Source organism: Trifolium pratense, linkage group LG7 (genome assembly GCF_020283565.1).
Source record: "Trifolium pratense cultivar HEN17-A07 linkage group LG7, ARS_RC_1.1, whole genome shotgun sequence".
Taxonomy (NCBI): Eukaryota; Viridiplantae; Streptophyta; class Magnoliopsida; order Fabales; family Fabaceae; genus Trifolium; species Trifolium pratense.
Genome location: NC_060065.1, coordinates 5,535,762 through 5,563,331, shown reverse-complemented (window position 1 = coordinate 5,563,331; position 27,570 = coordinate 5,535,762). Strand labels below are relative to the sequence as shown.

The following is a 27,570-nucleotide window of genomic DNA, read 5'->3' as shown; positions in this document are numbered from 1 at the left end:
TGACAATTGAGCTAAACTCACGAAACTATTTATTTATTTATTTATTTATTTATATATATATATATATGGTTGTTAATAGCAAAAACTTGATTCAGTTATAAACACATTTTCTCTCTATCTCTCTCTCTCTGTGACCCTTTCTTTGTTCTTCTTCTTCTTCCTCTCGTTTCTTCCCATCAACAACAATGGGGAAAGGTGGATCTGTTAGCGATGGAGTTATGAAAAAGATCATTCTCTCATACACATACGTAGCAATATGGATCTTTCTATCATTCACCGTTATCGTTTACAACAAATACATCTTAGACAAAAAGATGTACAATTGGCCATTCCCAATTTCTCTAACAATGATTCACATGTCATTCTGTGCAACCCTAGCTATTCTTCTCGTTCGTGTCTTCAAAATCGTCGAACCCGTTTCAATGTCTCGTGAAGTTTATCTCTCTTCCGTTGTTCCAATCGGAGCACTTTACTCTCTTTCTCTCTGGCTTTCTAATTCCGCATACATTTATCTTTCTGTTTCATTCATTCAAATGCTTAAAGCTCTTATGCCTGTTGCTGTTTATTCAATCGGTGTTGCTTTGAAAAAAGAATCTTATAAAAATGATACAATGTTTAATATGTTATCTATTTCAATGGGTGTTGCTGTTGCTGCTTATGGTGAAGCTAGGTTTGATACATGGGGTGTTATTTTACAGCTTGGTGCTGTCGCTTTCGAAGCCACCAGATTGGTTATGATTCAAATATTGCTTAATTCTAAAGGAATTTCATTGAATCCAATTACTTCTTTGTATTATGTTGCACCTTGTTGTCTTGTTTTCTTATCTGTTCCTTGGATCCTTGTTGAATATCCAATTTTGAAAGAAACTTCCAGTTTTCATTTCGATTTTGTTATTTTCGGGACTAATTCTTTCTGTGCATTTGCTTTGAATCTTGCTGTTTTTCTTCTTGTTGGGAAAACATCTGCTTTGACAATGAATGTGGCTGGTGTTGTTAAAGATTGGCTTTTGATTGCTTTTTCATGGAGTGTCATTAAGGATACTGTTACGCCCATTAATTTGTTTGGATATGGACTTGCTTTCTTGGGTGTGGCTTATTATAATCATTCAAAGTTGCAGGCACTTAAGGCTAAGGAAGCACAGAAGAAGGTTGCACAGGCTGATGAAGAATCTGGAAGGTTGCTTGAGAATAGAGAAGGTGATGGATCAAGGGAAGAGAAATGATCACCAACATAATTGGTCTTCATTATGATTTTGATGAAGAATCAGGAAAAAAAAAAATAGTATGTTACAGAATAATAAAACAAGAGGAAGAGGAGCAATTGATGATTAGATCTGGAGGTTTGCATCCTCTGAACAAATTGGCCATGAGTCAGTAATTTTTTGTTTCTTTTTATAGTAGTATTATCTGGATTCTGGAATTTGAGATTTGCATTTGATTGATGCTTGTAGAGCCAATAATGTGTTACTATTAGAGTAAAAATGTGTCTCAAATCCTTTATTTGTCATTAATTTTATATGTTATGTTGTTAATGTTGTAGAGATTCTCAGTATTTTGAGTTTAAATGCTTATTAATTCATCATACCATTGCATGTCTATTATCTGTGTTTGTAGTTGCTTTCTGGTATTGTGAATTCTGTGTTAAAGGATAACCAACAGCATATTTGTTTTGGGTGTGGTTTGACAAATTTTACTTGTCATTCAAAGTTTATAGCTTAATCAGAAGATTGAGTTATCACTAATAGAATAATTGGGTGAGTACTAATAGAATAATTGGATGTTAAAGTTTAACTCTGGCGAGATTTGAATACATAATTGGTTTTTTTGGCAAGATGTTGTGGAATTAGTCTGCTTCTGTTCTGTGTGTCCACTGTTTCTTAGTGCATGTTTGAAATGACGGTAAATTTGACAGAAACATGGTGTTCTGCTGTAGTTTTGATAACAACTACACTTTAGAGCATCAACAAAATCATTGTGACACTGTGAATTTGCATGCACTTGTTTATATGAGTGTTTGAACTTTGAATAAGTAACCATTCTGCTCTATGGTTCCATGCATAGTTCTAGAGCCATAATGATATAGGGTGTTTTTCTTTTGCCCTGCATCCAAGCCAGTGACTTGTGCAGATGCTCACTGGGCTCAAACATGGCCATATGAAATTTTTCCATTGCTGTCAGCCTGTCATTGGGTTATTTTTGAATTTTTAGATTGATATCAAACCAATTTTGCTGTTTTTACTTTTTACCATTATGAAATTGCACCTGATCTGATCAGCATTTGTCTGGTGTGTACAATTTAATCTTATCACTTCCCTATTCTATTCCTCTTAATAGGAAACAATTGCCCCATCATCACAATATAGAATTGATGGGGACATTGACAAGTCCACTAACATTTTTGTTATGAAAGAACAACTTTTCGCTTTCTGGCTGCAAATCTACCCAATAGATTTTCCCACAAACTGAAAAAGACTACTTTTCTTTGCTAAATGGTGATACTGAACTGTTGCATATCTTAGACTAATAGTATAGTAGTCTTTGTATTCATGCAGTTTGATTTAGCAGAGTTTGTTCTGTTTCTGATTGTCTACATAATATACATTAATATCTGTTTGGAAATTAAACCATAATTTTTGTCCATAATTTGAAACCACAATTGTTGTTTTTGTCCTTCCATCACTGTTTGAATCAGCAACCGACAATTTTTAAAGATAGTAGATAGTACCACTTTCTTTTTAACCCAATGAGCAACACGTGTAATTGTAAGTATTCATATTTTTTGTCCATTTCGATTTGATTTATAGCTGGTAGCAGGCATAGTTTTGTTTTTATCAACCGTAAGATGAGGTATATACTCTCTCTTTTGATTTTAACCTTATGATATTCTTAGGGAAAAAAAGTTTGGTAATCCGGGTTCAACTACAAAATAAATAAAATTTGATCAAGAGTTTTGCTTCTTAAGAATTGAATTCAGGTTCTTCTAAATGATTTCATCTTAAAAGAAGTTTATTAACCACTTAAATTCAATTATTTGATTAAAAGCTCTTCTGAAAGTCGTAATTTTTACTCGGCTATAGTCGGAAACTTATTTACGAGTCTTGCTACGCACCTCTATCCGATTAAGATTTTCACTTTCCAATTTTTCATAAGTTAGAGATTGGTTACAAGGGTCAATACATAAACTAGCCAATAGGTTATATCAAGCCCTCTCACTCCTCGTTTACATGGGAATCTCGTGGGAACCGACTTGGAAAGTTTTTCCAGTGGGTCTAAATAGTTTTTACCAATACACCACTCATTTGTTGGGTTTGATGTGTGGATATAATAACGGGTAGGTCTGACAGGTAAGTAATGATATTATGATACTATATTAGGTTTTTATACAATATTCAACTCGTTCTCACCTCACCTTGATCCGTAGAGTGATTTGCATCCCATGCAAATTAAATGATACAATAGTCTTTAAATAATTGTCACTTTCTCCTTTAAGCACGAGTCTTAGAATTTTTTCTATAGTATCTGCCTTAGTTTTGACCTATGAAGCACACATGCTCTTCATATTAGGTGTGTCCGGTGTCTGATATGCACTGGTGTTCGACACAAACACATATATTTACATTATGTATTTTTTGAAATTATTATCAATATATTCGTGTCCTGTGTCCAAGCTTTATAGATTTTGACAGCCATGCAAAGACACTCATTCATGATCATAGAAGAGGGAAGAGGTAACAAGCCAATATGGTTGGTATATTGCCAAACAGGGTACTACCTTCTCTAGAAGAAAACACAAATCTGACTGCAAAAATGTCTATGAAGGTAAAGGCCCATCAATGAATTAATTTAAGCCGTACCCATGTATGATTGTGTCTACGCATCTAGCATGTTATGCAGTACACTCTGTTTGTGGTATGGTGTTGATTTTCTTCAAGTGTGAGTAATGAACCATGACCATAATGAGGATGCGGTAGCTCTGTTAGGTACTAAAAGTGATTAGTTCATCAACTTCCTCATTTATATAAAATTTATTACTATATAAATAGATTTTATTTTTATGTAAAAAAACACATGAAGATGTTTGTTTTTGTTAATATATATCCACGTAATTAAAGAAAATGTTAACATTTGTCCTAATCACGGACACATGTTACAAATACAAATGTAATAATATTTTTTTGAAACTTGTGCATTATATTTTTTCCTTTAAATAAAATATTCCTCTTATAATTTTTTAAATGCATTCGTATTTTTAACATGACCCTTTATTTTATTTATTTTTTGTCAAATAATTTAATAATTAAACTTACACTTTTTAAATATTTTAAAAAAAAACCTCGAATTTAAACTCGGAATTTTATAAATTAGCATCTTTGCAAAATATGTCATATTTTAACTTAGTTAATTAATTGATATTTAGGAGTATTTTTTTAATGGTAAAGTAAAATTTTATTAGGGAGAACCGCAGTTCAATCCCTTGCAAATGCGATCGGGAGGAGCTGAAATCACTTGATGTCAAAACTGACTTCAAACCAGATTAAACTGGTGGTGAAAACCAAAAAAAAAAAAAAACTTATTAATAATTAAAATCAAAGGTACAATGAACACAGGAAGTAATAACCATTCACTTGGCTTATTCACGCATTTTCAAAGCCTAAGATTGCGCCGCGGGCTTTGACTTTGTCTCGTATTGCTTTGATAATTTGTTTTTTTACCAAATTTATAGTGAAACTGAGAGTTTTCAATTGACATTTTTTGTTAGAATTTGAGAGGTCTGTACTCAACCACAAAAGCTAGCTTGAGAGTTGAGGTTTGCACTACACTTATAAAGATTATCTTTACCATATCTCTAGCCAATGTGGGACTTCTAACACACCCCCTCACGTTCAGAACTGAACAAGCTGAAACGTGAAATCAACAACAACGGGTGGCCCAAATATTGGAGGTCTCCACAACAAACAACAAATGGATCTAGGATAGGCTCTGATATCATATTAGAATTTGTGAGGCCTATACTCAACCGCAAAAGCTAGCTTGAAAGTTGAGGTTTGCACTACACTTATAAAGGTTATCTTTGTCATATCTCTAGCCAATGTGGGACTTCTAACATTCTTCAATCACATTTTAGATTAATCTCCTTCACTGAATTTATAACTTTTTACTGAAAACTAATAAAAATGAATACGAATATTTTGGTTAAGAATGTTTAGTTAAGTCGAAAATTTGAAGAAGAACCTTTAGCAATTAGCAACTAGCAAGGGAGAATAAAAAATCTCATAAGTTTTCTCTTCCGACCCCCGTGATTCTGTTATACCCCAAATATTTCAATTTTGCTCTTGCAGACAAATTAGGTTTGCAGAAACCGAATTTTTTCTAGTAAAAATTCAGAGTAAATTTTGATTTTTAGAAATCGAATTTTTTTTCAAGACAAAAAAAATCCGGTTTCTAGAAACCGAAATTTTTTGCAAGGGCAAAATTTGAAATTGAGGGTGTATAAAAGAAACACCATGTCGGAAGAGAAAACATCAAAATCTCAATAGGTCTTAGAGAGACAGATGTAATATTAGTCTATTTGTAATTCTTGTGTGATCTTAATTGATTCTTACCAACTGAACTATCCTAGTTAGCATAATTGTTCCGGTCACTTTCATTTGCAGCTTGAGCTTAAAAGACCATATTAATTCTTACCAGTGAACTATCACCTCAAGTGTGTATGATGTCTCATACATCAAAGCATTTAATTGAATTATTTGCTTACATATGTTGGTTGACAAATTAACACTTAAAATTGTGATAAAACAGTTATTGAAATTTCAGCTGGTAGTATGAAATCCACCTCTCTGGTATGTGGAGACTCAAATTCTGAACTTTAGTATGGCACATTGGTATGAGGTTTTTCAATATATATTGTGCTTAATGACTGTGCAGAATAAATAAAGTTATTAATTATAAGTTGTACTAATTATTACTAAACTGATTATTTGTATATATAATATGGCAGCCCTTAATGAGTTCGACACCACTTTCTTCTGGTGTGCTTATAATTAATACTCAATTTTATAAGGTCGGCTAGATTATCAACTTAGTGGGAGATGTATCATGTATCCATAATACTGCATATGATTAACTGAAATTTGCAACGATCCATTCACATTAAGTGTAACTAATTACTCCTTATAAAATTGAGTCAAAACCTTTCTAAAATTGAGTTGACTGAGTGGAAAAGGTTTGATTAAGCCTTATCGTGTGTGACCACTTCATGCTCAAAAATTCATTACTTTAATATAGTATTAGATTAGAGGTAGATGAAGATTCGGGTACATATCTTATTTAAATATGCACCGTCACACCAATAAGGTGGATAATTTTTTTTTTATCAAGTAGCCTAATGACTAGAAATTTTACCCTTGAGGTGGATAAATGAGATGACCTGAGTTCGAACTCCGACCCGTTACATATATAATGCAATGTCCCTGCAAACTGAGCTAAGTTCACGGGACGTGAGGTGAATAATTTTAATAGGTTCAAAAATTAATAAACACTCTTTATGAACTACAGTGTATCGATCGATACATATCTAAATATGTATCAGAATTATTCACTTTCAGCAGTGTATCGATACATATGATATTCACCTCATATGTTAAGCTAGCTATTTCAATCCTCTTAACAAATATATTCTAGTTGAATTTACTCTGTAAATAAAACATGTTATTAAACATTCTCTAGATGAAATTGTAACTTTTCTCACTATTAAAAACAACAGTGTATTGACTACAAACGTGTATTATTTATCGATCAATTCTCATATCATATACTTGTATAGTTGTGTTTACACATTACTCTACTTTGGAGGAGCTATCAACAACAATTTAGCAATGGTCTCTTAATGGAATCTCATATCATATCCTGCATGAACAATAGAGGGGATTAATAACTGGATGAGGAGGTTGCAATTTGCATATATAGCATGAATTAATTAATAATGAAATGTATAAACTTACTGGATATATTCAATATTGATATTTGCATGAGGGAAACGAGAGATAGCAGAAAAGGCTTCAGTTGACATGTGAAAAGTATGAGGGCATGAAGATGATTTAGTACAAGCAATAGAATCAACAACTTTAACATCAATACTAGTACCACCTTTGCATGGCTTATTGATTCCACTCACACACCTTACTCTGTATCTTCTTCCACATGCTGCACCATTATCCCATAACCCTTCATTTACTGCCACAAATATATTTCCTGGAGGAAACTGTTCCCTCCTATTTCCATCACAAGCAGTAGCTGCACAATAGTACACATAACGAGTTCAATGGACCGAATACTGGTGGTGAAAAAATAAATAAAAATTACTCTGAATATACAAATTAAATCTTAACATATAATAGAATGTACATGTAAAAAATGTGCATTATATCATTGTTGACTCACGTATATATGGAGGTCCATAAGAAGAAGCAGTACCAACATCTGCAAGAATTAGGCTCAATTGTATGAGCAATAAAGTTGAAATTATTACAAATGTATATAGCTTCATTATTTTTTTCAGCCAAGACAAAATATGCTATAGCTAGTAGGAGGATTAATATGCTTTGCTTTGATGCTGTGCGCACATCCTCTCAATTTATAAGCATCATCAAGGTGATGACATAGATATATTAATTTTCATGTTTATCACCACTATGTATGTTTTAACATTTAATTAATTTAAATTAATCAATCGTTACTGTACTTTTAGGAATGGAAATCATGTCATGTGATAATCAAGTAGTTCATGCATGATTAAAATAAATTTGATTTTAAAAACTAAGTTCTAGATGAGTGTTGTGGGATTGTAATTGGTCACGTGTTCAATTTAATATCATTTGACCCAGCCAATTAAGTTTGTAGGATGATAAGCCAATTGTAGTTCCAAATACACAGATATTGATAATATATATATATATATATATATATATATATATATATATATAAGTAAGTATCCAATTTGTATCGTGGTTGTGAAATTAGAATGCGGCGAAAGGAACGACCCACTGAGATCTTAATGGAATATGAGACAGCAAGATCCTAACCCAGCTCCATTACCGACCGACTACTAATTAGTGGCAGCTAGTTTTGTTTTAATCTAAGATTCAATGTATTCTTGATCGTGTCCGATCAAAATATGCGACCGTGCCGGTGTTGAGCTCTTGATGACCCTCGTTGAAGTGAAGGGGGGTTGTGTATGTTAGGAAGCTCTTTTGGGCCTAGATTGATTGGGCTTGGCCCAACTTTGTAAGCCTATATAAGGCAAACTTTACTATTGAATGAGAATGGATCAATTGATTACCCAACAAGTGGTATCAGTTTAGCCTTGATCCGAGACCTCCTTTTTTCGCGCGCGCGCCAACTGAATTTCAAGAAAACTGCAGTTTTCCGGTGACAGTTACGGTGGTTTGTTTAGGAAGTTACGGTGGTTGTTAACGGTTTTCTTCATCCTTTTTGCTCGCATTCATCATCATTCAGCTCATTCCTTCCATCCGCTTTGAATTACAATGGCAGAAAACTCCAATTTTGCTCAACCATCCATCCCAAAGTTTGATGGTTATTATGAACATTGGGCTATGCTTATGGAGAATCTTCTCCGATCGAAGGAATACTGGACAATGATTGAACATGGAGTTCTTGCAGCTCCGGTGAATGCAACGGTGGAACAACAACGGCTTGCAGATGCAAGCAAGCTTATGGATTTGAAGGTAAAAAACTATCTTTTCCAATCTATTGATCGAACAATTTTGGAAACCATATTGGAACGTGACACTGCCAAGAACATTTGGGATGCAATGAGACGCACGTATCAAGGTTCAAACAAGGTGAAACGTGCGTAATTGCAATCCCTAAGACGTGAATTTGAGATTCTTGAGATGGAAGAAAGTGAATCTGTCACTGAATTCTTTGCAAGAACTCTCAAGATTGCAAATAACATGACTGCACATGGTGAAAGAATGGAGCAAGTGACAGTTGTTGAAAAGATTCTCAGATCAATGACTGAGAAATTCAACTATGTAGTGTGCTCAATCACTGAATCAAATGATGTAACTACTATGTCCATAGATGAGTTACAAAGCAGTCTCCTTATTCATGAGAAGCTTATGAAAGGCAAGAAGAGTCATGGTGTCACAGCTGGAGAGGAGCAAGCTCTCAAGGTATCCAATGCTGGTAGAGGGAGAGGTCGTGGTTCTTCCTCAAGAGGGAGAGGGAGAGGAAGTCAGAATAAAGAACATGTAGAATGCTTCAAGTGTCACAAATTGGGACACTACAAGAATGAATGCCCTGATTAGGACACAAATGCAAATTATGCTGAGTTTGGTAGCAAAGAAGAAATGTTGCTAATGGCTTTTTCTGGTATGGATACTGACTGCAAGCATGTGGCTTGGTATCTTGATAGTGGCTGCAGCAATCATATGGTTGGCAACAAAGATTGGCTGTTTGAATTTGATGAAAGCTTCAGAGAATCAGTGAAGCTTGGGAATGACTCAAAGATGGCTGTAATGGGCAAAGGTAATGTGAAATTGGATATGGAAGGAAAAATAATAGTGATTACTGATGTGTATTATTTGCCTGGCTTAAGCAATAATCTGCTTAGTATAGGGCAATTACAGCAGAAGAGTATCACTATTATCTTTAAAAACAATATGTGTCAATTGTTTCATGAAGAGAAGGGATTGATCATTAGCACTGCTATGACTGCAAACAGAATGTACATCATCTATGCATCTGTGATAATTCCAAATTGTCTGCAAATAACAAAAGAGGAAGAAACTGATCTATGGCACAAAAGATATGCACATCTCAGCCTTAGAGGGTTGAAAGTATTGACTGGAAAGAAGATGGTTAGAGGCTTGCCTGAATTGAAAGATAGTGAAGACAAGTGTGGTGATTGCTTGTCAGGGAAGCAACACAGAGATAGTATTCCAAAGCAGGCAAATTGGAGGGCTTCTGAGAAATTAGAACTTGTGCATTCAGATATCTGTGGTCCCCTAAACCCTAAGTCCAATGGAGGGAACAGGTATTTTATCACTTTCACTGATGATCTCACTAGAAAAACTTGGACTTACTTTATGCAAGAAAAATCTTCTGCATTAGAACTGTTTAAAAGGTTTAAATCCCTAGTTGAAAAGGAATCTGGATGCTTGATTAAGTGTCTTAGAACTAATAGGGGTGGTGAATTCACATCTGCTATGTTCAATGATTTCTGTAGTTCTCAGGGTATAAAGAGACAATTGACAGCTGCTTACACTCCACAACAAAATGGAGTTTCAGAAAGAAAAAATAGAACACTATTAAATATGGTGAGAAGTATGTTATCTTGCAGAGAAGTGCCTAAAAGATTCTGGCCAGAAGCAGTCAATTGGGCCACTCATGTCATGAACAGGTGTCCTACTTTTGCTGTAAAAAACATCACACCAGAAGAAGCATGGAGTGGACACAAACCATCAGTGAAGTACTTCAGATTATTTGGGTGTGTGGCTCATCTGCACATTCCAGATGCTCAGAGAAAGAAGCTGGACAAGAAAAGCATCAGATGTATTCATCTTGGTGTTAGTGAAGAGTCCAAGGCCTACAAGCTCTATGATCCAAAAGAAAGGAAGATCATTGTCAGTAGGGATGTGGTGTTTGAAGAAAATAAAAGTTGGAACTGGGATAAAAAGGCTGAAAGTTCAAGGAACATTCAGTATGGAAGTGATAATGATGATGATAATGTTGATATTGCAGCAGGCAATGAAGGTGTTAATCATGATGAGGCTAACATTGACAATGAAAATGTCAATGGAAATCTTGACAGTGACATGGACTTAGAAAATACAAGTGATGAATCACTTTCACCTAGGCAAAGAAGACCTCCAGGATATCTCAGTGATTATGTGACTAGAACAGAAGAGCTGGACAACATTGATCAGCTACAAAACCTTGCAATAGCTATGTTCAGCACAAGTGAGGATCCAGAAACATATGAAGATGCAGCAAAATTAAAGGTTTGGAGAGAAGCAATGGAATCAGAAATCAGCTCAATTGAATCAAATGTTACTTGGGAGTTGACCACCCTTCCTCAGGGAGCAAAAGCAATAGGTGTTAAGTGGATATTCAAAACCAAGTTTAATGAAAATGGCAAAGTAGAGAAGTACAAAGCCAGACTAGTTGCAAAGGGATATTCACAAAAATATGGTGTTGACTATGGTGAAGTCTATGCACCTGTTGCTAGATGGGATACTATAAGAACAATTCTTTGCTTAACTGCTTATGAAAAATGGCCTGTGCTGCAACTTGATGTCAAGAGTGCTTTCCTTCATGGTGAGCTAATGGAGGATGTGTATGTGATGCAGCCACTGGGATATCAGAAAGGAAAGAGTGATGAAGTGTACAAGCTTAAAAAGGCCCTGTATGGTTTAAAGCAAGCTCCCAGAGCTTGGTATAGCAAGATAGAATCTCACTTCATAACAGAAAAGTTTGAAAAATACAGTCATGAAGCTACCTTGTTTGTCAAGCAAGGCAGTAATCAGAAGATTTTGATAGTTAGCATATATGTGGATGATCTTATCTACACTGGTAATGATGCTTTGATGATGAATGAATTCAAAGCATCAATGAAAGAGAAATTTGCAATGACAGACCTTGGGAAAATGAAGTATTTCTTAGGAGTTGAAGTAAGTCAGAGTGAACAAGGAATCTTCATTTATCAGCATAAGTATAGTGCTGAAATTCTGAAAAGGTTTGGAATGATGGACTGCAACAAGGTATGTAGCCCAATTGTCACTGGATGCAAGCTAGTGAAGGATGAAAATGGGAAAGCTACTGATGCTACTACATACAAGCAGATGATTGGATGCTTAATGTATCTACTAGCCACTAGACCAGACATGACTTTTGCTGTGTGTTTGGCTGCTAGATACATGGAAAGACCAACTGAAATGCATGTTGCAGTGGTGAAAAGAATAATGAGGTACTTGAAAGGAACAATGAAGTTTGGTATTTTGTACAGATGTAAGAGCAGCATTGGATTAACTCTGCAAGGTTGGAGTGATTCAGATTATGCTGGAGATTATGATGACACGAAAAGCACCTCAGGTTATGTGTTTACATTAGGGGATAGTGCAATTTGATGGTCCTCAAAAAAGCAACCTATTGTTACTCTATCAACAACTGAGGCTGAGTATGTTGCTGCAGCCTCATGTGCTTGTCAATGTTTATGGTTAAGAAATGTTTTGGATCACTTGCACATTGAGCAAGTTGGCAGCATTACTGTTAACTGTGATAATAGTTCCACTATCAAGTTGTCTAAAAACCCCATTATGCATGGAAGGAGCAAGCACATTGATGTGAGATTCCACTTTCTGAGGGATCTAAGCAGAGATGGAGTGATTGAATTGAAGTTTTGCAGGTCACAAGAGCAGCTGGCAGATATCATGACCAAGCCCCTCAAGCTTGATAGCTTTTGCAAATTAAGGGAGGGAATTGGCATGTGTGAATTTTCAAAATTGAATTAAGGATTGGTGTGGCCTGCATGTGTTGGTTGTGTTAGTTTGCTTGGTTTGTAGCTGGATTGTAGCTGAAATTGCTTGTTTTTGATGGAATTGCTGGTTTTGCTTGACTGTGTTGGCTTGCAGCAGGGTTCGTGTGCTTTGCTTATTATTGCACTACTTGTGCTCATAGGCGCGCCTGCAACCTGTGCCTCCAACTTGTGTCAAGCCTACAAGCTGTTGACTGCAACTTTATTACTTAGTTCTTTGCACTGTATTTTTTCTTTGTTCAGTTTTAATTGTAATGTTTGAATTTGGTTTTAGAAGGTTTAAGTTGATCAAGTTTGTAATGATCAGCTTAAGGGAGGGTATGTTAGGAAGCTCTTTTGGGCCTAGATTGATTGGGCTTGGCCCAACTTTGTAAGCCTATATAAGGCAAACTTTACTATTGAATGAGAATGGATCATTTGATTACCCAACAGTGTACGCACTCCGACACTCAAGTCAGTTTAAGTGTGGAGTGTGGTTTTCTGTGCTAAAATAATATGTACCTCTTGAATGGTATGAAATCACGTATATATAGCCCCCAGCGCTGGGCCAAGACCCTTGATAACATTAATAGCCATCAAGTGGCTGCCGGAAAACGGCTGGAAAGCCTTGATGAGTTAATTCTCAACATTCCGGTGGAATCTGACGTTACAAGTGTCCCAGGAATGTAACTGTTGGAGTGTCGAGCAATCGTCATATGTCCGCATATTAGGGGCCAGCTCGGTTGTGTTTGCTCGTGGTGATTGGGTGTTCGGGCTTGTAAGCTCGGTCTAGAACAATTCTAAAGTTTTCAATCAACCATTTCATCTCACAATATTGCATCTTGCGCCAATTTATGCTCCATTAGTAGTTCCATTTTGGACATATGTTTATTTACTAATATGAAATTTTTAGGGTAGTTTATGGCAACTAATATCTATTAATGTGAGACACAAAATAAATTTTACATTTTCAACGGATTTTTTTCGATATACAAAAGTCAGAGATCGAACTCCTAACCACTTATTCAAATGATCTAAATTTCTGACCATTTGAACCGCGATACATTTGCTTTCCATTTTTAAGTAAGGACATAAGTTTTTTTTTAAAAAAATCTTTCAATTAAATGAATTATTCTATCAATTGCATATGTGTGTCCACTTTTAGTTTTGAATATTTTTTTGCTAAGAGATTAATTTTCAATATAATTTTTTTTGTTGTGAAGTAGCATAATGGCTAAAAATTCATCTCTTCAGGTGAATAAGTGAGAGATTTCGAATTCGAACCTCGACCTTGCATATAAAATGTAATATCTATACCAATTGAGCTATGCTCACGAAAATATTTTCAATATAATTTTAACTAATATTTTTCAATTTATCATCTAATTAATACTATATATATTATTTTATTTTGAAAAAACTAATTTTCAAACTAAACTCTAAAAAAGTGATTAGAAGATTCAACGACTTCAATACCACCAACATATAATAAAGAATTCAAATGCACTATTCCGCGATCGATCAAATTGTCTTTTGATGGAAATCTATTATCTAGTAAACACCAGGCAAAAAAAACACCTTCAATAATACAAAATTGTTGCAAATAACATCTTTGTGAACAACCAACTCTACCAAAATTGGATGAGTTAACATGTGATAAACTCCACAAACATGTATACCCTGAATCAGGTTCAGGATCCCAGTTCAAATGATCAAACACATCAAGTTGCAAAACAAGTTATCTAAAGCACTACAACCCCCCTCCCCTCCTCCTCCGTAACATCCTTGTAAAGACATACTTCATCCAATTAATTTTCCCAACAACCTCACTCCTCCTATCCAAATCTATTAGAAAGAATAATACTTGTGGAGCCAAGACAAATTTAAGCAACACTGACGGACCATAATTGATAATTATCTACTCTTTCAATCATATAACCTCTTCGGAATTTTCTCAATCAAAGGCAACTAAATCACATGACAATGAGGACTGCCTCCGATGAGAAGACCAAGATACAAAAAATGGATAAGACCAATTCAACAATTAAACACCTATGAACATACTCTTATGAAAATTTACTTTCAACCTCGACACCAATTCAAACAGAATTAAAATAGATTTAATTGTCTTAATATTCGTCCAAATTTTCTCAGCCACAATCAAAGTACCATCCGCAATTTGTAAGTGTTTAACAAGTAGCTAGGATTCTGGTCGATCACCAATCAAGTACCCTTTAAACAAATCAATCTCAATAGATGGCTTAAGCATATCACACTCAACCTCTCTACCGCGATAAGAAAAAGAAACAGAGACAAATAATTAGAGCTGTCAAATGGGCTGGTCCGGCCCAATGGGCCAGTCAAAATAAATGAGCTAGGCTGGCCCGATTATTATTGCGCTAGCAATTATCAAGCTCGGAACTTACGGATTTAATTTTCTTTTATAATAATTTATCAATTAAATGATAATTTTTTATTGATATTATTTTTACAAAAATCACATAAATGTGTTTTTATCAATTAAATGATGGGCTAATGGGCCATCCAGAACTCTTCGGGAGAGGAACACTTGTGCAGATTTCCTAGCCAAGTTTGGAGCTCGCAACCCTGAAGCTTATTCTCCTATAGCTGTTCCACCGGATGGAATGAGTCTTCTCCTGCTAGCTGATGCTGGTGGGACTATTTTTTCTAGATAATTTTCTTTTTTCTTCATCTTGTACCAAAAAAAAAAAAGGGCCATCCAGAGCCCGATGGGTTAGCCCAGTCCAGCCCAATATCCATATGTGCTAAATAGACTTGCCCCAAAAAAGCCCAATTGCATTTTGAGCTATGTTTTTTAGGCCCAGCCCACCCAAGATCGTGGGTTAATGGGCTGGCTCATCAACTCGACCCATTTTTGACAGCTCTACAAATAATCACCATGTCTCAATCCTTTACCAAATTGGAACAAATGTCTTTATTAGGGGTGGATATACAAAACCGAACCGAACTAAACTGTTTTCAAAATTCATAGTAACCAAACCGAACTTATTTTTAAATTATTATTTTCACTTTATATAATTCTTTTTAATTAGTGTAAAATTGTTAAACGCGATAGATATTATGAAACCAATGGAACAATAATAAACAAAAAAAATTAGAATACTTATGAAGAAGAGTAGGAGAAGAGAAGTCAAATGCGTCAAAATGCAATCTTATTCGTGAAAATGAGACCATTTGGTTCAAGTACCATAAAAGACATGAATATAGGAAAGAAACACGTGATGACATGTGTTTGGTTGATTGAAGCTTCAGCAACTACCATATAGATTTAGAAGCTCCAAGGTATACCGACCTAACACACTCTCATTTTCTACAAACAAACAAAAAGTAACAAATTTTATTGGTATTTATTATTATTATTTTATTTTTTTGAAGTAATTTAGAATTTTTATTTAATGAGCGATAAATAAATATAATAAAATAAGAAAAAAGAAGTTATGGATTCGGTGGCAGAGCAACGCTACACAAAAAGGAAGCGCATACAACCTAACTTCTCCGAACTGCAAGAGCCACCCAGCCGCACGCACCAAACTAAAACAAAACCACTCTCATTCATTAATTAACGTAAGATTCCTCAAAAAACAATCTTAAACCTTCAAAGTTCAATTCAAACCAACCATGTCTCTCACATAGTACTCACTCACTCACTCACTGTGTGTGTGTGCTACTATTGCACTTTCTATAGAACCAGCAAAAAAGCTGCAAACTTTATCACAGATAACAATCCACAACCTCTTTTTAGTTCATGGGTAGGAACAAAAACCAAATTTTTGATGACAAAACAGATGGGTTTTTCTCAGTTTCAGATTTGGGGTCTCAATCTCACCATGAAGATTACTATTATCCTGGAGGTTTGTTTGCTAGCGTTGGTCAAATGGGAATAGGCTTTGGTGTTCAGCAACCAAACCCTCCTGATTCCTCTCAAAATGGTGATGACCCTAAACTTCCTTTCAATGAATTATATGTTAAGTATATTCAATCACTATGGAAATTTGAGCCAAATGGGGTTAAGAATGTGAAGGGGGGAGGTGAAGAAGTTGTTAAGGTGAAGAATACAAATGGTGGCTTTAAACTTAAGATTAAGATAAGGAATCCTTCTATTAGGAGGTTGTGTAGTGGAGCTATTGCTGGGGCAATTTCTAGAACAACTGTGGCACCTTTGGAGACTATTAGGACTCATTTGATGGTTGGAAGTAGTGGTCATTCTACTACTGAGGTTTTTCAAGATATTATGAAAACTGATGGATGGAAGGGTTTGTTTAGGGGTAATCTTGTTAATGTCATTCGGGTTGCACCTAGCAAAGCCATTGAGGTAATGCATCATATCATTTTGTGGCTTTTGTTTTATTTATCCCTAAATGGATTGTACTTGATAGTGATACTTGGTTGTTTTTTAAGGTGTTTTGTTAATGTTACTGAATTACTCCACATGATTGCATCCCTGATATCATTTTATATATACTATTACTATGCTATGCACATAGAAATTCATTTGTTTTTAATCGTTTATTATAGGCAAATGTTAGGGGAGGGGGAATTTGTTAGTTGTAGGCGTCGAACCCGGACCTCTTTCTTAATAATCATTCGGTGTCCCAATCCGTTTCAATAGGTTACAGCTTCATTTTTAATCGTTAATTTTGATACCGAGTCTAGGATTTTTCATTTATTTATCTACTTTGTTCTTTGTTGGATTGGAGAATTACTTTGTGTCTTGAATTTACAACTTTTGGCAGGACTTGTTTTAGGAAGCAATTCATAATTTCATTGTAAATAAATTCTTACAGGAGTCTTGAGTCTATTAAAGATGTATCAACCATATTGAAAGTCTATGATCTGCTGACTACAATATCCACGATTTTAAGGACAGTCACTACCGGCTTTATATCCCAAAAATTCTTATGGTTTTAGAAACAGTTACTTAGATACTTGTTAGAAGTCCTAAAATGAATTTAATATGCCAAAGTCCGGTACAATTTCTGGATTGAATGTAGGAAGGAATTGTAGATTTAAGCAGGTTTTGCTGGGAATTAATTCTCGTAGTAGATTTATAGATGATTGAACAGGGTGTGAATTTGCAATGATAGTCGCCCCTATGATCTATCTAGAGCCATAGACAACATCCTCAGGCAGCAATGGTGTTTGACTCTATGGAGTTTTGTTATACTATTAGCATAAGAGAAACAAAATAGATCTTTAGATTGGTTAATTCAGTTCTCTCACTAAGGGTACTAACCAAAGAGACTGTCAAATTTTGCTTGAAGACATGCGGGGAATAGCTTCTCCAACTCTTTCCTCTAATATCTTTGCTTGTCTTTAATCAATTTTATACAATTGTATAGGTCATCATTGAACAGAATTACAACATATCGTAATTCACAATGTATGTCAATTTTTCCTTCAAACCCTTTTCTGTTTTAATGTTTTAAGATTCTGGTATTAATTGATTCATTTGCGGAGACAACTTCTTTGCTTATGTTGGGAGCGTCATGCACTCGATTACCCTTCTGTTGTTTTTGTCAAGAGATTCTCGTTGATTATTTGTGCAATCATTTTTTACAGGGAAATATTAGTAAGTTAGTGGTTATGCTAGTTTCCAAGGTTCGAACCCTAGACCTCTTGCTTAAAACTCTTTTGGTTTCCCTTAGCTCGCCAATCGAGCTACCTACTTGGGGCTAATGCCATCATTTATTTGTAGCCATTGTCTTCCTTCAACTTTTTACTCTTAAGAGTATATTTGCTTGTCTTTAACATATATATTCTTTTCATTGTCTTGCTGAAAAGGATGAGTTTGTCTGTGAAATCTATAAATAAGGGGGGGCATATACTATTCTTGAATTTTAGTATGTTAGATTTTGTTATACCAGTTCATAAAAAAAAAGATCGTGTTATACCTTAAATTAAATCAAGGATGGATGCACCTTACCTGTATGCATTAGTACACGGGCTTTAGAATTTAGATTTTTGCATATTTTGGCCATGTTCATCCTATTTGAATGATCTTCATGATAAATAGTTGGTTTTATCGCCCTTAGATTTCAGTTACTTCTTAAGCTTTAAGTTTTATGCTTTACATCTTTTTGTCCCTCTTTTAATTCTTTAGCAGTTTTAGGGCTTAAGTTTCTTTGATTTATTTTGCTAGAGAGCTTTCATATGATGGTGCTTTGTTCTCTTTTCTAGGTGGGGGTCTTAAATATATAAATGGCCCATCAGGTAAGTAAATGAGCAAGTATATCTCGTTAACTTGTTTAATTAAATTTCTGTCAGGTCAGCCGAATCCCTGAAATCAAATGAACATCATAAATGATTCTGTAGTCTACATTGTGGCTCTTTATCTCAATTATTTTCACCTATTTCTGCAGCTATTTGCTTATGATACGGTAAACAAGAACCTTTCCGCAAAGCCTGGGGAGCAGTCCAAACTCCCAGTTCCTGCATCATTGATTGCAGGTGCTTGTGCTGGAGTGAGTTCAACTATATGCACGTATCCACTTGAACTACTCAAGACTAGACTAACTATCCAGGTATGTACATATAATGATATAATATTTGAGTTATCTACTGACAAGTACCTGTGAGGCTTTCTGGAAAAGTTTATAGAAACAGCATATGACATGTCCATAAGCTGTTCTCAGCTTATTTCCATAAACTCTCCAGGATAGCCTATGAAAACATTGACTTTAGCTTATACCGAGAAAACATTGACTTTAGCTTATGCATGAACACTTATACACTGTTTATGCCATAAGCGCTTAATTAAGTTGTTCATTGAAACAGGATCTAGACTGAATACATAGTTTGCTTTCCCGTATAATGTTTTTAGCATCGTATTTGAAAATAGAAGGTGAAACTTAAACTTGATTAGTGATATTGCAGAGAGGTGTTTACAATGGTCTTGTTGATGCATTCGTGAAAATAATTAAAGAAGAGGGTCCTGCAGAACTTTACAGAGGCCTGACTCCTAGTCTTATTGGAGTTATTCCATATTCGGCTACCAATTACTTTGCCTACGATACTCTACGGAAAGCATACCGAAAATTTTTTAAACAAGAGAAGATTGGCAACATTGAAACCCTTTTGATTGGTTCAGCAGCCGGTGCTATTTCAAGTACTGCAACTTTTCCACTCGAGGTGGCTCGCAAGCATATGCAAGTTGGAGCTCTTAGTGGAAGACAGGTCTACAAAAATGTGGTTCATGCACTTGTTAGCATACTCGAACAAGAAGGAATCCAGGGTCTATATAGAGGGCTTGGACCTAGTTGCATGAAGTTAGTACCAGCTGCCGGAATCTCATTCATGTGTTATGAAGCATGCAAGAAGATATTGATAGATAACGACGAGGAGGAATAGGCCGAGTCAAGTGTTTGGTTTCCACCGAAGCCAAGTTGTGGAACTGCTGCATACTTTTTTTATACATTCGGTTAACTTATTCTGGTTTCTCTTTTATACTGGATTTTTTCACCCTCACAAATCACATTTCTAAGCATCTGAGAATGAATGTTGGCTTTTTTGTTTATTTTTGTTGCTGCCAGGTTTTTCATTGTGTCTTGGCTGCACATCTTCAAGGTCAAAATCTACTTTGTAATCTTGTTCTTCTTGGAAATTGACTGTAACCAATCATATTCTATGAAGTTAATTTTTGTTGAGCATGACATTGCCATTTTTTCTCTAGATTATATTGTGCAAACATATTTTATGAAGTTATTTTTTTCTCTTTAAGTTTAGTTGAAAACAGTACGTTGCATAATAGGAACATGTGTTGGTGAAAACATATTTGAAGAGTGATAGTGATTAGTAGTTAGGGGAATCATTCTATCACAAACTGTGCATGTCTTTTTCTGTGTTATATGTTCAATTCATCTAGTGGTTCTTTATTTGCAAAAAAAGATTTTATAAGATTATAGATGTTTATGGAGAACTAAATGAGATAGTTTCTTAAAAAACTTAATCTAGTAGCTATGGTCCATTAACAACAACAACCTCTGATATACTCTCTCCGGTCTTAAATATAAGCAAAAGTTAAAGCGTATGTGGCTCAAATTTAGACTAAATACATTTTGACTTTTACTTATATTTAAGACTGAAGGGAGTATATGGTAAGGTTAATGGCTCTACCATCTCAAAGGGGGTAGAAGAAAGTAGAGAATGTTCTGAAAGATCAGTAAGAGACATTCATGCAAATTATTAAAACACCAAAACTTCTCTAGATAAATTTGTTCATCACTTGTGAGATACCAACACAAAAACTCTGACCATCAAAATATTACATATAAATACTCATCACTTGTGAGACACCATTTAGCTCACAGTAGATAAACCACCAAACAGCACATTGTACCTTGTTTGCTTTCACTATATATTATAGTCATAAACAAATTTTATAGTATGCGGACAAAAAATACATCGACATACACAACTCAACATAACTATCCTTGTAAGGACCTCAAGAGGAAACATGTGAATAAATAAAATAAACAAAAGAAACAAGAATGCTATGAAAGTTTACATTTTATCCCCCATCCTATTTTTCATCATGCATAAATAGGACTCCATACTGAATTCTTGCTTATATACACTAGTGTAATTTTGAATGTATCCAATCAAAAGGGGATATTAAAACACAAAATGAATCTTTAAGATAAACTAACAGTTGATACCACATTGACCATTGGCTGATGATTTGTTGGGATCCTTGATGAAGGGGTCAATCCTCACCCACAACAAAGAGAATATAGAAGCAAGGAGAATAGACCAGACGATAACGATAGTCGGGGTACGGTTTGATTTCCCCAAAAGACCCTTCAAGAAAGGGTATAAATGAGCAATGACCCATATAGCAAAGAAGAGCTTTCCGAATAGTGGACCCCAAGATTGGTAACCACTGTTAATGGCATAGGATACACCAGCCACAATACCTATCAAATTCACAATAAGCACTGTTGTAGGAGGGATGAGAAGTGATGTCCATTTGAACACATAAAGCTCGGCGAAGTCCCCATCTTCATCTGATGCCTTTGATGTAACGGTAAAATTTGTGTCGATACCTGCAAGTACTTTGAGGAGACCTTGGAACACAGCGAAAAGATGTGCGGATGTTCCACCGATAACCCAAAACTGTTCATTTCTCCACCAGTCTTCTATACCGACACCACTCCACCTAAGCTCGAGGATCGAAGTAGTAAAAATGGAGATAAAGAGGAGAATAAACCACATACTGGCAAAGTTACTTATCTGCATAAGATTGACAAAATGTCAATGAGTTTCCAAAGTTTCAAGACAAAAATCCAGTCAATTGGAGATGGAAGAAATGGTTTACCTCGGGAATAATAAATTTATTTGTGATAAGACAAAATGCAGGAAGAACACAGTACGCAATCAATGGGAGTGAGGTAAAGGGGTAAACAATTGTGTTGATATAGGCCAGCCTCATGAGAGGCCTCATTCTTCCATTGTAGCCATACCATAAAGGACAATGCCTGCTAAGGAAAATCTCAATAGAACCCAAGGCCCACCGAAGCACTTGATTAAGACGGTCAGAAAGATTGATGGGCGCAGAACCCTTAAATGCTGGACGAGGTGGCATGCAATAGACGGAAATCCAACCACGCGCATGCATCTTAAACCCAGTCAAGATATCTTCAGTCACAGAACCATAGATCCATCCAATCTGGTGAAGTAAGAAAATGTTAGTTAATAGCTAAATAAACAAGCTACTCATCAATCTCATAGATCAATATACTGTCCGTACAAATACTTTTTACAGTCAATCAATCACAATCCTCAAATCATTAAAAACATTTGACATTAACCATAACTCTTCTAAAATCACACATATGGCAGGTTGTGATTTATTGACAGCGTAAAACATTTTACACTGACAGTGTATCAAAAGTAAAAAACACGGTGTAAATAGACATGCAGACCTCTTTGCCCCATTCTGTCTTGTCTTCATATCCACAACTGATAACGTGGATTGCTTCCTTAAGAAGAGTTGCAGGATTGGTTGCAGGTGGAATGCCACCCTGCTCATATAAGGTAGCAGCAATAAAAACCGGTGACTGTCCAAAACGCTTCTCCAAGCTCTTCGTAGACATTAGAAGTGACCTTTCCTCGTCATAACCTGCAAAAAGACATTGTAATATTGTTTTTTAGGCAAATCTATGAATATATTAGAAGTTACATCAATCCATTTTCTTGCATGAAATTAACATTTCAAATTCTAAATGCACTGACGGTTTAGCATACCTTCAACACCCTCATCATCCTCCATATTAAATATGGGAATTGTGGATTCAGTTCTTTTAACTCCCCTCTTCTTGTCACCATACTTCTTGTTGCCACCCCTTCCCTTCTTTCTAGAACCCCAACAACTCTTCACAATAACGTTAGGTTCGAGATCTTCCTCAGTCAAAACAGGATCATAACCATACAAAGCTTGCCTATTGAAACAGCAACCAGTTCCCACATAGACTGGACCCTGAATACCATCATGACCTTTCATGTTGATCTGACAGATGAAAAAATATGAAGTTTAGCCAAAGCAGTGGAGAGTAATGCTAGGAAAGAAAATAATTTGTTGGTTAAAAATTGGAAAAATTACAAAAGAATAAAGACGTACATCGAAAAAGACAATATTGCGATTGGCATATCGATCGTGCAAATCAATGCCATCAAATCTCTGAGGAAATTGCACATAACATGTCTTCTTTCCATAAGCGGGATCCATCATGAAACACATCGCTTCTTTAAGAGCTTTGCAATTATTGAAATAGTGATCACAATCAACATTCAAAAGATATGCACCGTTGGTCAATACAGCAGAAACTCGAATCTACATTGCACAAGATAAACCAAGGTTAGATATGTTCAAACTTATCTTTCTAATAAATAAATAAAAACACAACCATCCTACCCAACCATCGACTAGCAGCGTCATTTTCACATCCTAAAGAAGCTTATCTTTCTAATAAATAAAAATAAAAAAGCAAAACCATCATACCCAATGATCAAAAGTTGTTTTTCATATAGATTCAGTTTTTTAACATCATCTTTCAGTGGGAACAAAACAAGATACGGGACAAGACACAGTCATTAAGAAGGAAATAAACCAGACAATGTCATCAAACACATAATATAAGAAGTTTCGGTATGACAAACCAATGCATTCATAGCTCCAGCCTTCTTGTGATGTTGGAAACCTGGTCGCTTTTCACGAGAAACATAAACAAGCCTAGGAAGCTCATTACCATCTGTATCAAGTCCTCCGCTATGACCTAAAAACACCTGCATACCAAAAAATAAATATAACTAAACTGAAAATATCAATGACGGCATAGGTTATGTGCATTATAGAGAAAATCGTAATACCTGAATCATTCCAGGATGATCCCTGGAATTATTTCCAGGCCAAGGAGTTCCATCCTGCATTGTCCAACCTTCCTCTGGCGTCTTCTGAGCTTTGGCCACATAGCTATTGATCCTTACTTTGAATTCTTCATATTCTCTCTGTTATGCACAAATATCCATATTTAATATTTCTCCATATCTAGATATAAATATTGAACTGGAAATTGAAACATGACTGATGCATCAAGAACAACCTTCATTGCTCGTCGCTCCTTAACAAAAGAAGGTTGAATCTTGTCCTTTAAGTAATCAATCTTTTGAGCAAAATAAAATTCAGGTGCTCTTGGCTCAATATTGTGCTTTTTGCAAAAGGGCACCCACAACTTTGCAAACTCGGCTGTTTCAGATAAGGCTTCAAAAGTCAACATAGCTGAACCATCATCTGATACATAGCAGGAAACCTTGTCGACAGGGTAATCAACAGCAAGTATAGACAAGACAGTATTTGCTGTTACAAGAGGTGGCTCTTTGAGAGGGTCCACAGTACTAACAAAAATGTCAACAGGAGCCAACTGTGATGGTTCTCCTTCACGATCATATCTACACAAGACAAACTAAGATTAGTGGAACAGAAAACATCGGATCATAGTTAGTTAAACCAAGCCAAGTCCAACGGTGCAGTGAAACAGAACAATCCAAACCTTATAGCAAGCCTATCAAGATAAGTCTCACGATTAATGGGAGACCATTTGGGAAACTGATCCAAAATCCAAGATAAGGCAAACCAAATCTCACAGATAACTGATGTCAACCACAGTGGGTATGCATCTTTAACTGGATGAGTAACACGATATTGTAAGAAGAAACCAAGAATTATCAGCCGGAGTACGATAACAACACGATAAGGGGTCAGCTGAGATGAAGGAATAGGTACAATCCGACTCATAGGTTGTCGAGCATCATCAACCCTGCAAAAACAGAAACAACGGACCATTTTAACTTGAAATGAAATTCAATCCGAGTAAATATTTAAAGTAAACTCAAGAGAAAGTTCAAACATACATAATATTATTAGGTTTGCTATAATTCAAACATTACACAACCAAAAGTCCACCAAAGAAAATACTCCAAGCCTAGGACTATAGATAAAATCCCTAATGCGCCAATCAGGATAATCATGCTACGTAACATTGACAATGTAATTTGTCTATAGGTGCAGTTGTGGCTGCACTACTACCACCTCAATGTGTGAAGCAATGAGCAAAGAGGGTAAATTCGAAGTGGCATTTTTGGGCACATAAAGAGTTTATTTAAAATCTGGGATTAGGGGAACAGGGCTGCACATCCCAACCCGAAAAATTGCCCTTTTTTGGGATCGCAAGAGATCAAATGATCTCACTCCAATCTTACTAACTTGATCCGAGTCTGAACAAGGTGACAAGATCAATACAATCTTCGATTTAGATCGTGAACTTGACAAAACTGAGATGGAGAATGAAAATCGCTTTGAATTCTTTCAACAGAAAAATAAATTAATCCTCTTTAGCATAAACAAGCAAATATTGCTCCCTGACACATCCCAAATATGATTAGCTAGTGATTAAACATCAAAATAAATGGCATAAGCGGCTTACATTTGAAGTTCTTCTCCATTGGAACCAGTCCCTTCAATGTCTCCTCCTCCTCCACTTTTCCCCTCAGAGTATCTACCAGTCATTTGTACCATATTTTTTTCATGCTTCAGCTTCCAACCTTCAACCCTTTCCTTCCAATCAACATTTCCCAAACCATAAGAATTTAAGTCCTTCGATGGATCCACAATTCTCACCGGAACTGTAATAACAAATATACGGTCAATTAAAAAATCACGATAATCTAATAACTACAAAATATACCTCAGCTTCAACTTAAAATTATACCTGGTAGCCTTGGATCGATATAGGGAAGTGAGTGAGATTTCTCAGATGGGCCCAAAGGACCTGAGGTTGTTCGGACGGATTGATTATCGGGCGTAGGGATCTCACCAGACATCTGCCAATATTAATTGTTAATGAAAGATAAATGAAAAAACTATGCATTTTATTCATGTAATACGCGGTAATATATACTCTTAGGTAGGAACACACAACATTAAATACATGGAATAAAGAAAAAGTTCTTCTTTTAGTTTCTTCGTTACAGCTCAAGAATAAAGACAAATTGCAGATAAAATATAAAGTGAGATCCACAAATAGAAACCATATACAGAATCCTAAAACAGATGAATGGATTACCGTCTGGCCATTAGTGAGAAGTGGAATCGGTTGCTGATAATCGCGTCTAGAAGATGAAGAAAGGTCAGCATCATCGTCCCACTGTGTCCTCGATTTAGTATTTCCTTTCGTGTAATTGAATTCATTCTCGATATCATCACCATCATCTTCATCATCATCTCCATCCACTCTAGCACTCCCTGATACATCCAGATTCATATAATTTCAAATCAAAATTAGAGTACATAAAAAGATCAAACCAAAAAACAAAAACAACAACACAGTCAAACAAACAAACTAACTAACCTTTGTGTCTTTTGTATCTAGTTTTGCACTGAGGACAAGATTGATTCCCTTCTTTTCGCTCATATTCATAACAAGGACGACAAACTGGATAACCACACTCATTGCAAGCAACAAACAGATCACCAGTTGATGTCAATCCAACATTCTCACCACATATTTGACAGTTTTGTCCATTCAAATTCTTCAATGGTTTCTGTATTGAATTAAACATTTATATATCAAAATTAGAATGATAACATCAAATACCAATTAATCAATCAATTACTGATAAAACTTGAAGATCAACTCGAGTTTATGACCACACAGATCTGATCTAAACTTGAAAAAAAATCAGTAGACACAAAACGTAAGATGAATCAGAAAAGTAGAACAGAACAACATTGTTATTAACGTTTGAGAATTTAACTAACAAACTAACTAACTAACTAACCCCGCTGTCGGAAGAATCGTGACGAATCCGAACAAGCTCGTTACGATTGTGGGAGCCAGCAACCATGCCAGAAGAAGCTTCCATGTTGTGTTGTGAAGCAGATCAGTGATGAAGAGTTCACGATCTGCGTTTCAGATTTGGTGGCAAAGAATGAAAATCTTCGCCCCGCTTAACACGCCATTTTTCTCTTTCTCTTTTGCACTTTGTAACACAACACACACACACACTGCTACAAACTACAACTAGTGTCTGATTTTATGGTTTTTCTGAGGTGGCACCAGCTGTCGGTGCCAATGGGTTTGTTGAAATCAGTGTTTTAAAAACCGAACCGGTCATCGAACCGGTGAGGGTACTGAGTCACTGGTTCATTGGTCGAACCACTGGGTCACTGGTCGAACTGCATGACAAACCGGATTAAATCGGATTAAACCGGTGGAATGAACCGGTCTCTATAATAAAATTATATAGTTATTAAACCTATATAAAAAATCATATAATTAATAAACCTATATAAAAAATCATCACAACTAATTTTTTCTTCAAAATCTCTAAGAATCTTCAAAGAAAAAACAATAGCTAACCATTTTTGTAAGAATCTACAATATAATGAATGTGTGACTATTATTTTTCTTAAATGTTCTCTACATTATAATATTTGATGT

At 35.5% G+C, this 27,570-nt stretch overlaps 4 protein-coding genes across 4 annotated transcripts; 2 read left to right on the top strand and 2 right to left on the bottom strand.

The window, feature by feature from the left end:
- Positions 1-83: 83 nt before the first annotated feature.
- On the top strand, positions 84-1,601 carry LOC123899181 (probable sugar phosphate/phosphate translocator At5g25400). Its single transcript, XM_045950254.1, has one exon. The coding sequence runs from the start codon at positions 186-188 to the stop codon at positions 1,221-1,223; it is 1,038 nt and encodes a 345-aa protein (XP_045806210.1). The 5' UTR covers positions 84-185; the 3' UTR covers positions 1,224-1,601.
- A 5,024-nt stretch (positions 1,602-6,625) lies between these two features.
- LOC123898851 (EG45-like domain containing protein) lies at positions 6,626-7,614 on the bottom strand. The gene is made up of 3 exons (XM_045949875.1): positions 7,441-7,614; positions 7,002-7,293; positions 6,626-6,906 (listed from the first exon to the last, which is right to left on the bottom strand). Exons 1-3 carry the CDS (start codon positions 7,544-7,546, stop codon positions 6,900-6,902), a joined length of 405 nt encoding a protein of 134 aa, XP_045805831.1. The 5' UTR covers positions 7,547-7,614; the 3' UTR covers positions 6,626-6,899.
- An 8,233-nt stretch (positions 7,615-15,847) lies between these two features.
- On the top strand, positions 15,848-20,223 carry LOC123900087 (adenine nucleotide transporter BT1, chloroplastic/mitochondrial). The gene is made up of 3 exons (XM_045951403.1): positions 15,848-16,889; positions 18,937-19,098; positions 19,451-20,223. The coding sequence occupies exons 1-3, from the start codon at positions 16,323-16,325 to the stop codon at positions 19,922-19,924; spliced, it is 1,203 nt and encodes a 400-aa protein (XP_045807359.1). The 5' UTR covers positions 15,848-16,322; the 3' UTR covers positions 19,925-20,223.
- A 600-nt stretch (positions 20,224-20,823) lies between these two features.
- Positions 20,824-27,198, bottom strand: LOC123900085 (cellulose synthase A catalytic subunit 1 [UDP-forming]). Its single transcript, XM_045951402.1, has 14 exons — positions 26,909-27,198; positions 26,479-26,671; positions 26,194-26,372; positions 25,840-25,951; positions 25,555-25,753; positions 24,622-24,888; positions 24,175-24,520; positions 23,942-24,079; positions 23,732-23,857; positions 23,193-23,405; positions 22,820-23,081; positions 22,498-22,694; positions 21,891-22,241; positions 20,824-21,805 (listed from the first exon to the last, which is right to left on the bottom strand). The coding sequence occupies exons 1-14, from the start codon at positions 26,990-26,992 to the stop codon at positions 21,218-21,220; spliced, it is 3,255 nt and encodes a 1,084-aa protein (XP_045807358.1). The 5' UTR covers positions 26,993-27,198; the 3' UTR covers positions 20,824-21,217.
- Positions 27,199-27,570: the final 372 nt, after the last annotated feature.

Excerpts from the sequence above, each read along its gene's own strand:
- LOC123899181 (XM_045950254.1), top strand. The coding sequence starts at position 186 with ATGGGGAAAGGTGGATCTGTTAGCGATGGAGTTATGAAAAAGATCATT.
- LOC123898851 (XM_045949875.1), bottom strand. The coding sequence starts at position 7,546 with ATGAAGCTATATACATTTGTAATAATTTCAACTTTATTGCTCATACAA. Across the intron at positions 7,294-7,440 it reads TTATGGACCTCCATATATAC|CTACTGCTTGTGATGGAAAT; the intron begins GTGAGTCAACAA and ends ACTATTGTGCAG.
- LOC123900087 (XM_045951403.1), top strand. The coding sequence starts at position 16,323 with ATGGGTAGGAACAAAAACCAAATTTTTGATGACAAAACAGATGGGTTT. Across the intron at positions 16,890-18,936 it reads CACCTAGCAAAGCCATTGAG|CTATTTGCTTATGATACGGT; the intron begins GTAATGCATCAT and ends CTATTTCTGCAG. Across the intron at positions 19,099-19,450 it reads AGACTAGACTAACTATCCAG|AGAGGTGTTTACAATGGTCT; the intron begins GTATGTACATAT and ends GTGATATTGCAG.
- LOC123900085 (XM_045951402.1), bottom strand. The coding sequence starts at position 26,992 with ATGGAAGCTTCTTCTGGCATGGTTGCTGGCTCCCACAATCGTAACGAG. Across the intron at positions 24,080-24,174 it reads AGGAGCGACGAGCAATGAAG|AGAGAATATGAAGAATTCAA; the intron begins GTTGTTCTTGAT and ends TGTGCATAACAG. Across the intron at positions 23,858-23,941 it reads ATCATCCTGGAATGATTCAG|GTGTTTTTAGGTCATAGCGG; the intron begins GTATTACGATTT and ends TTTGGTATGCAG.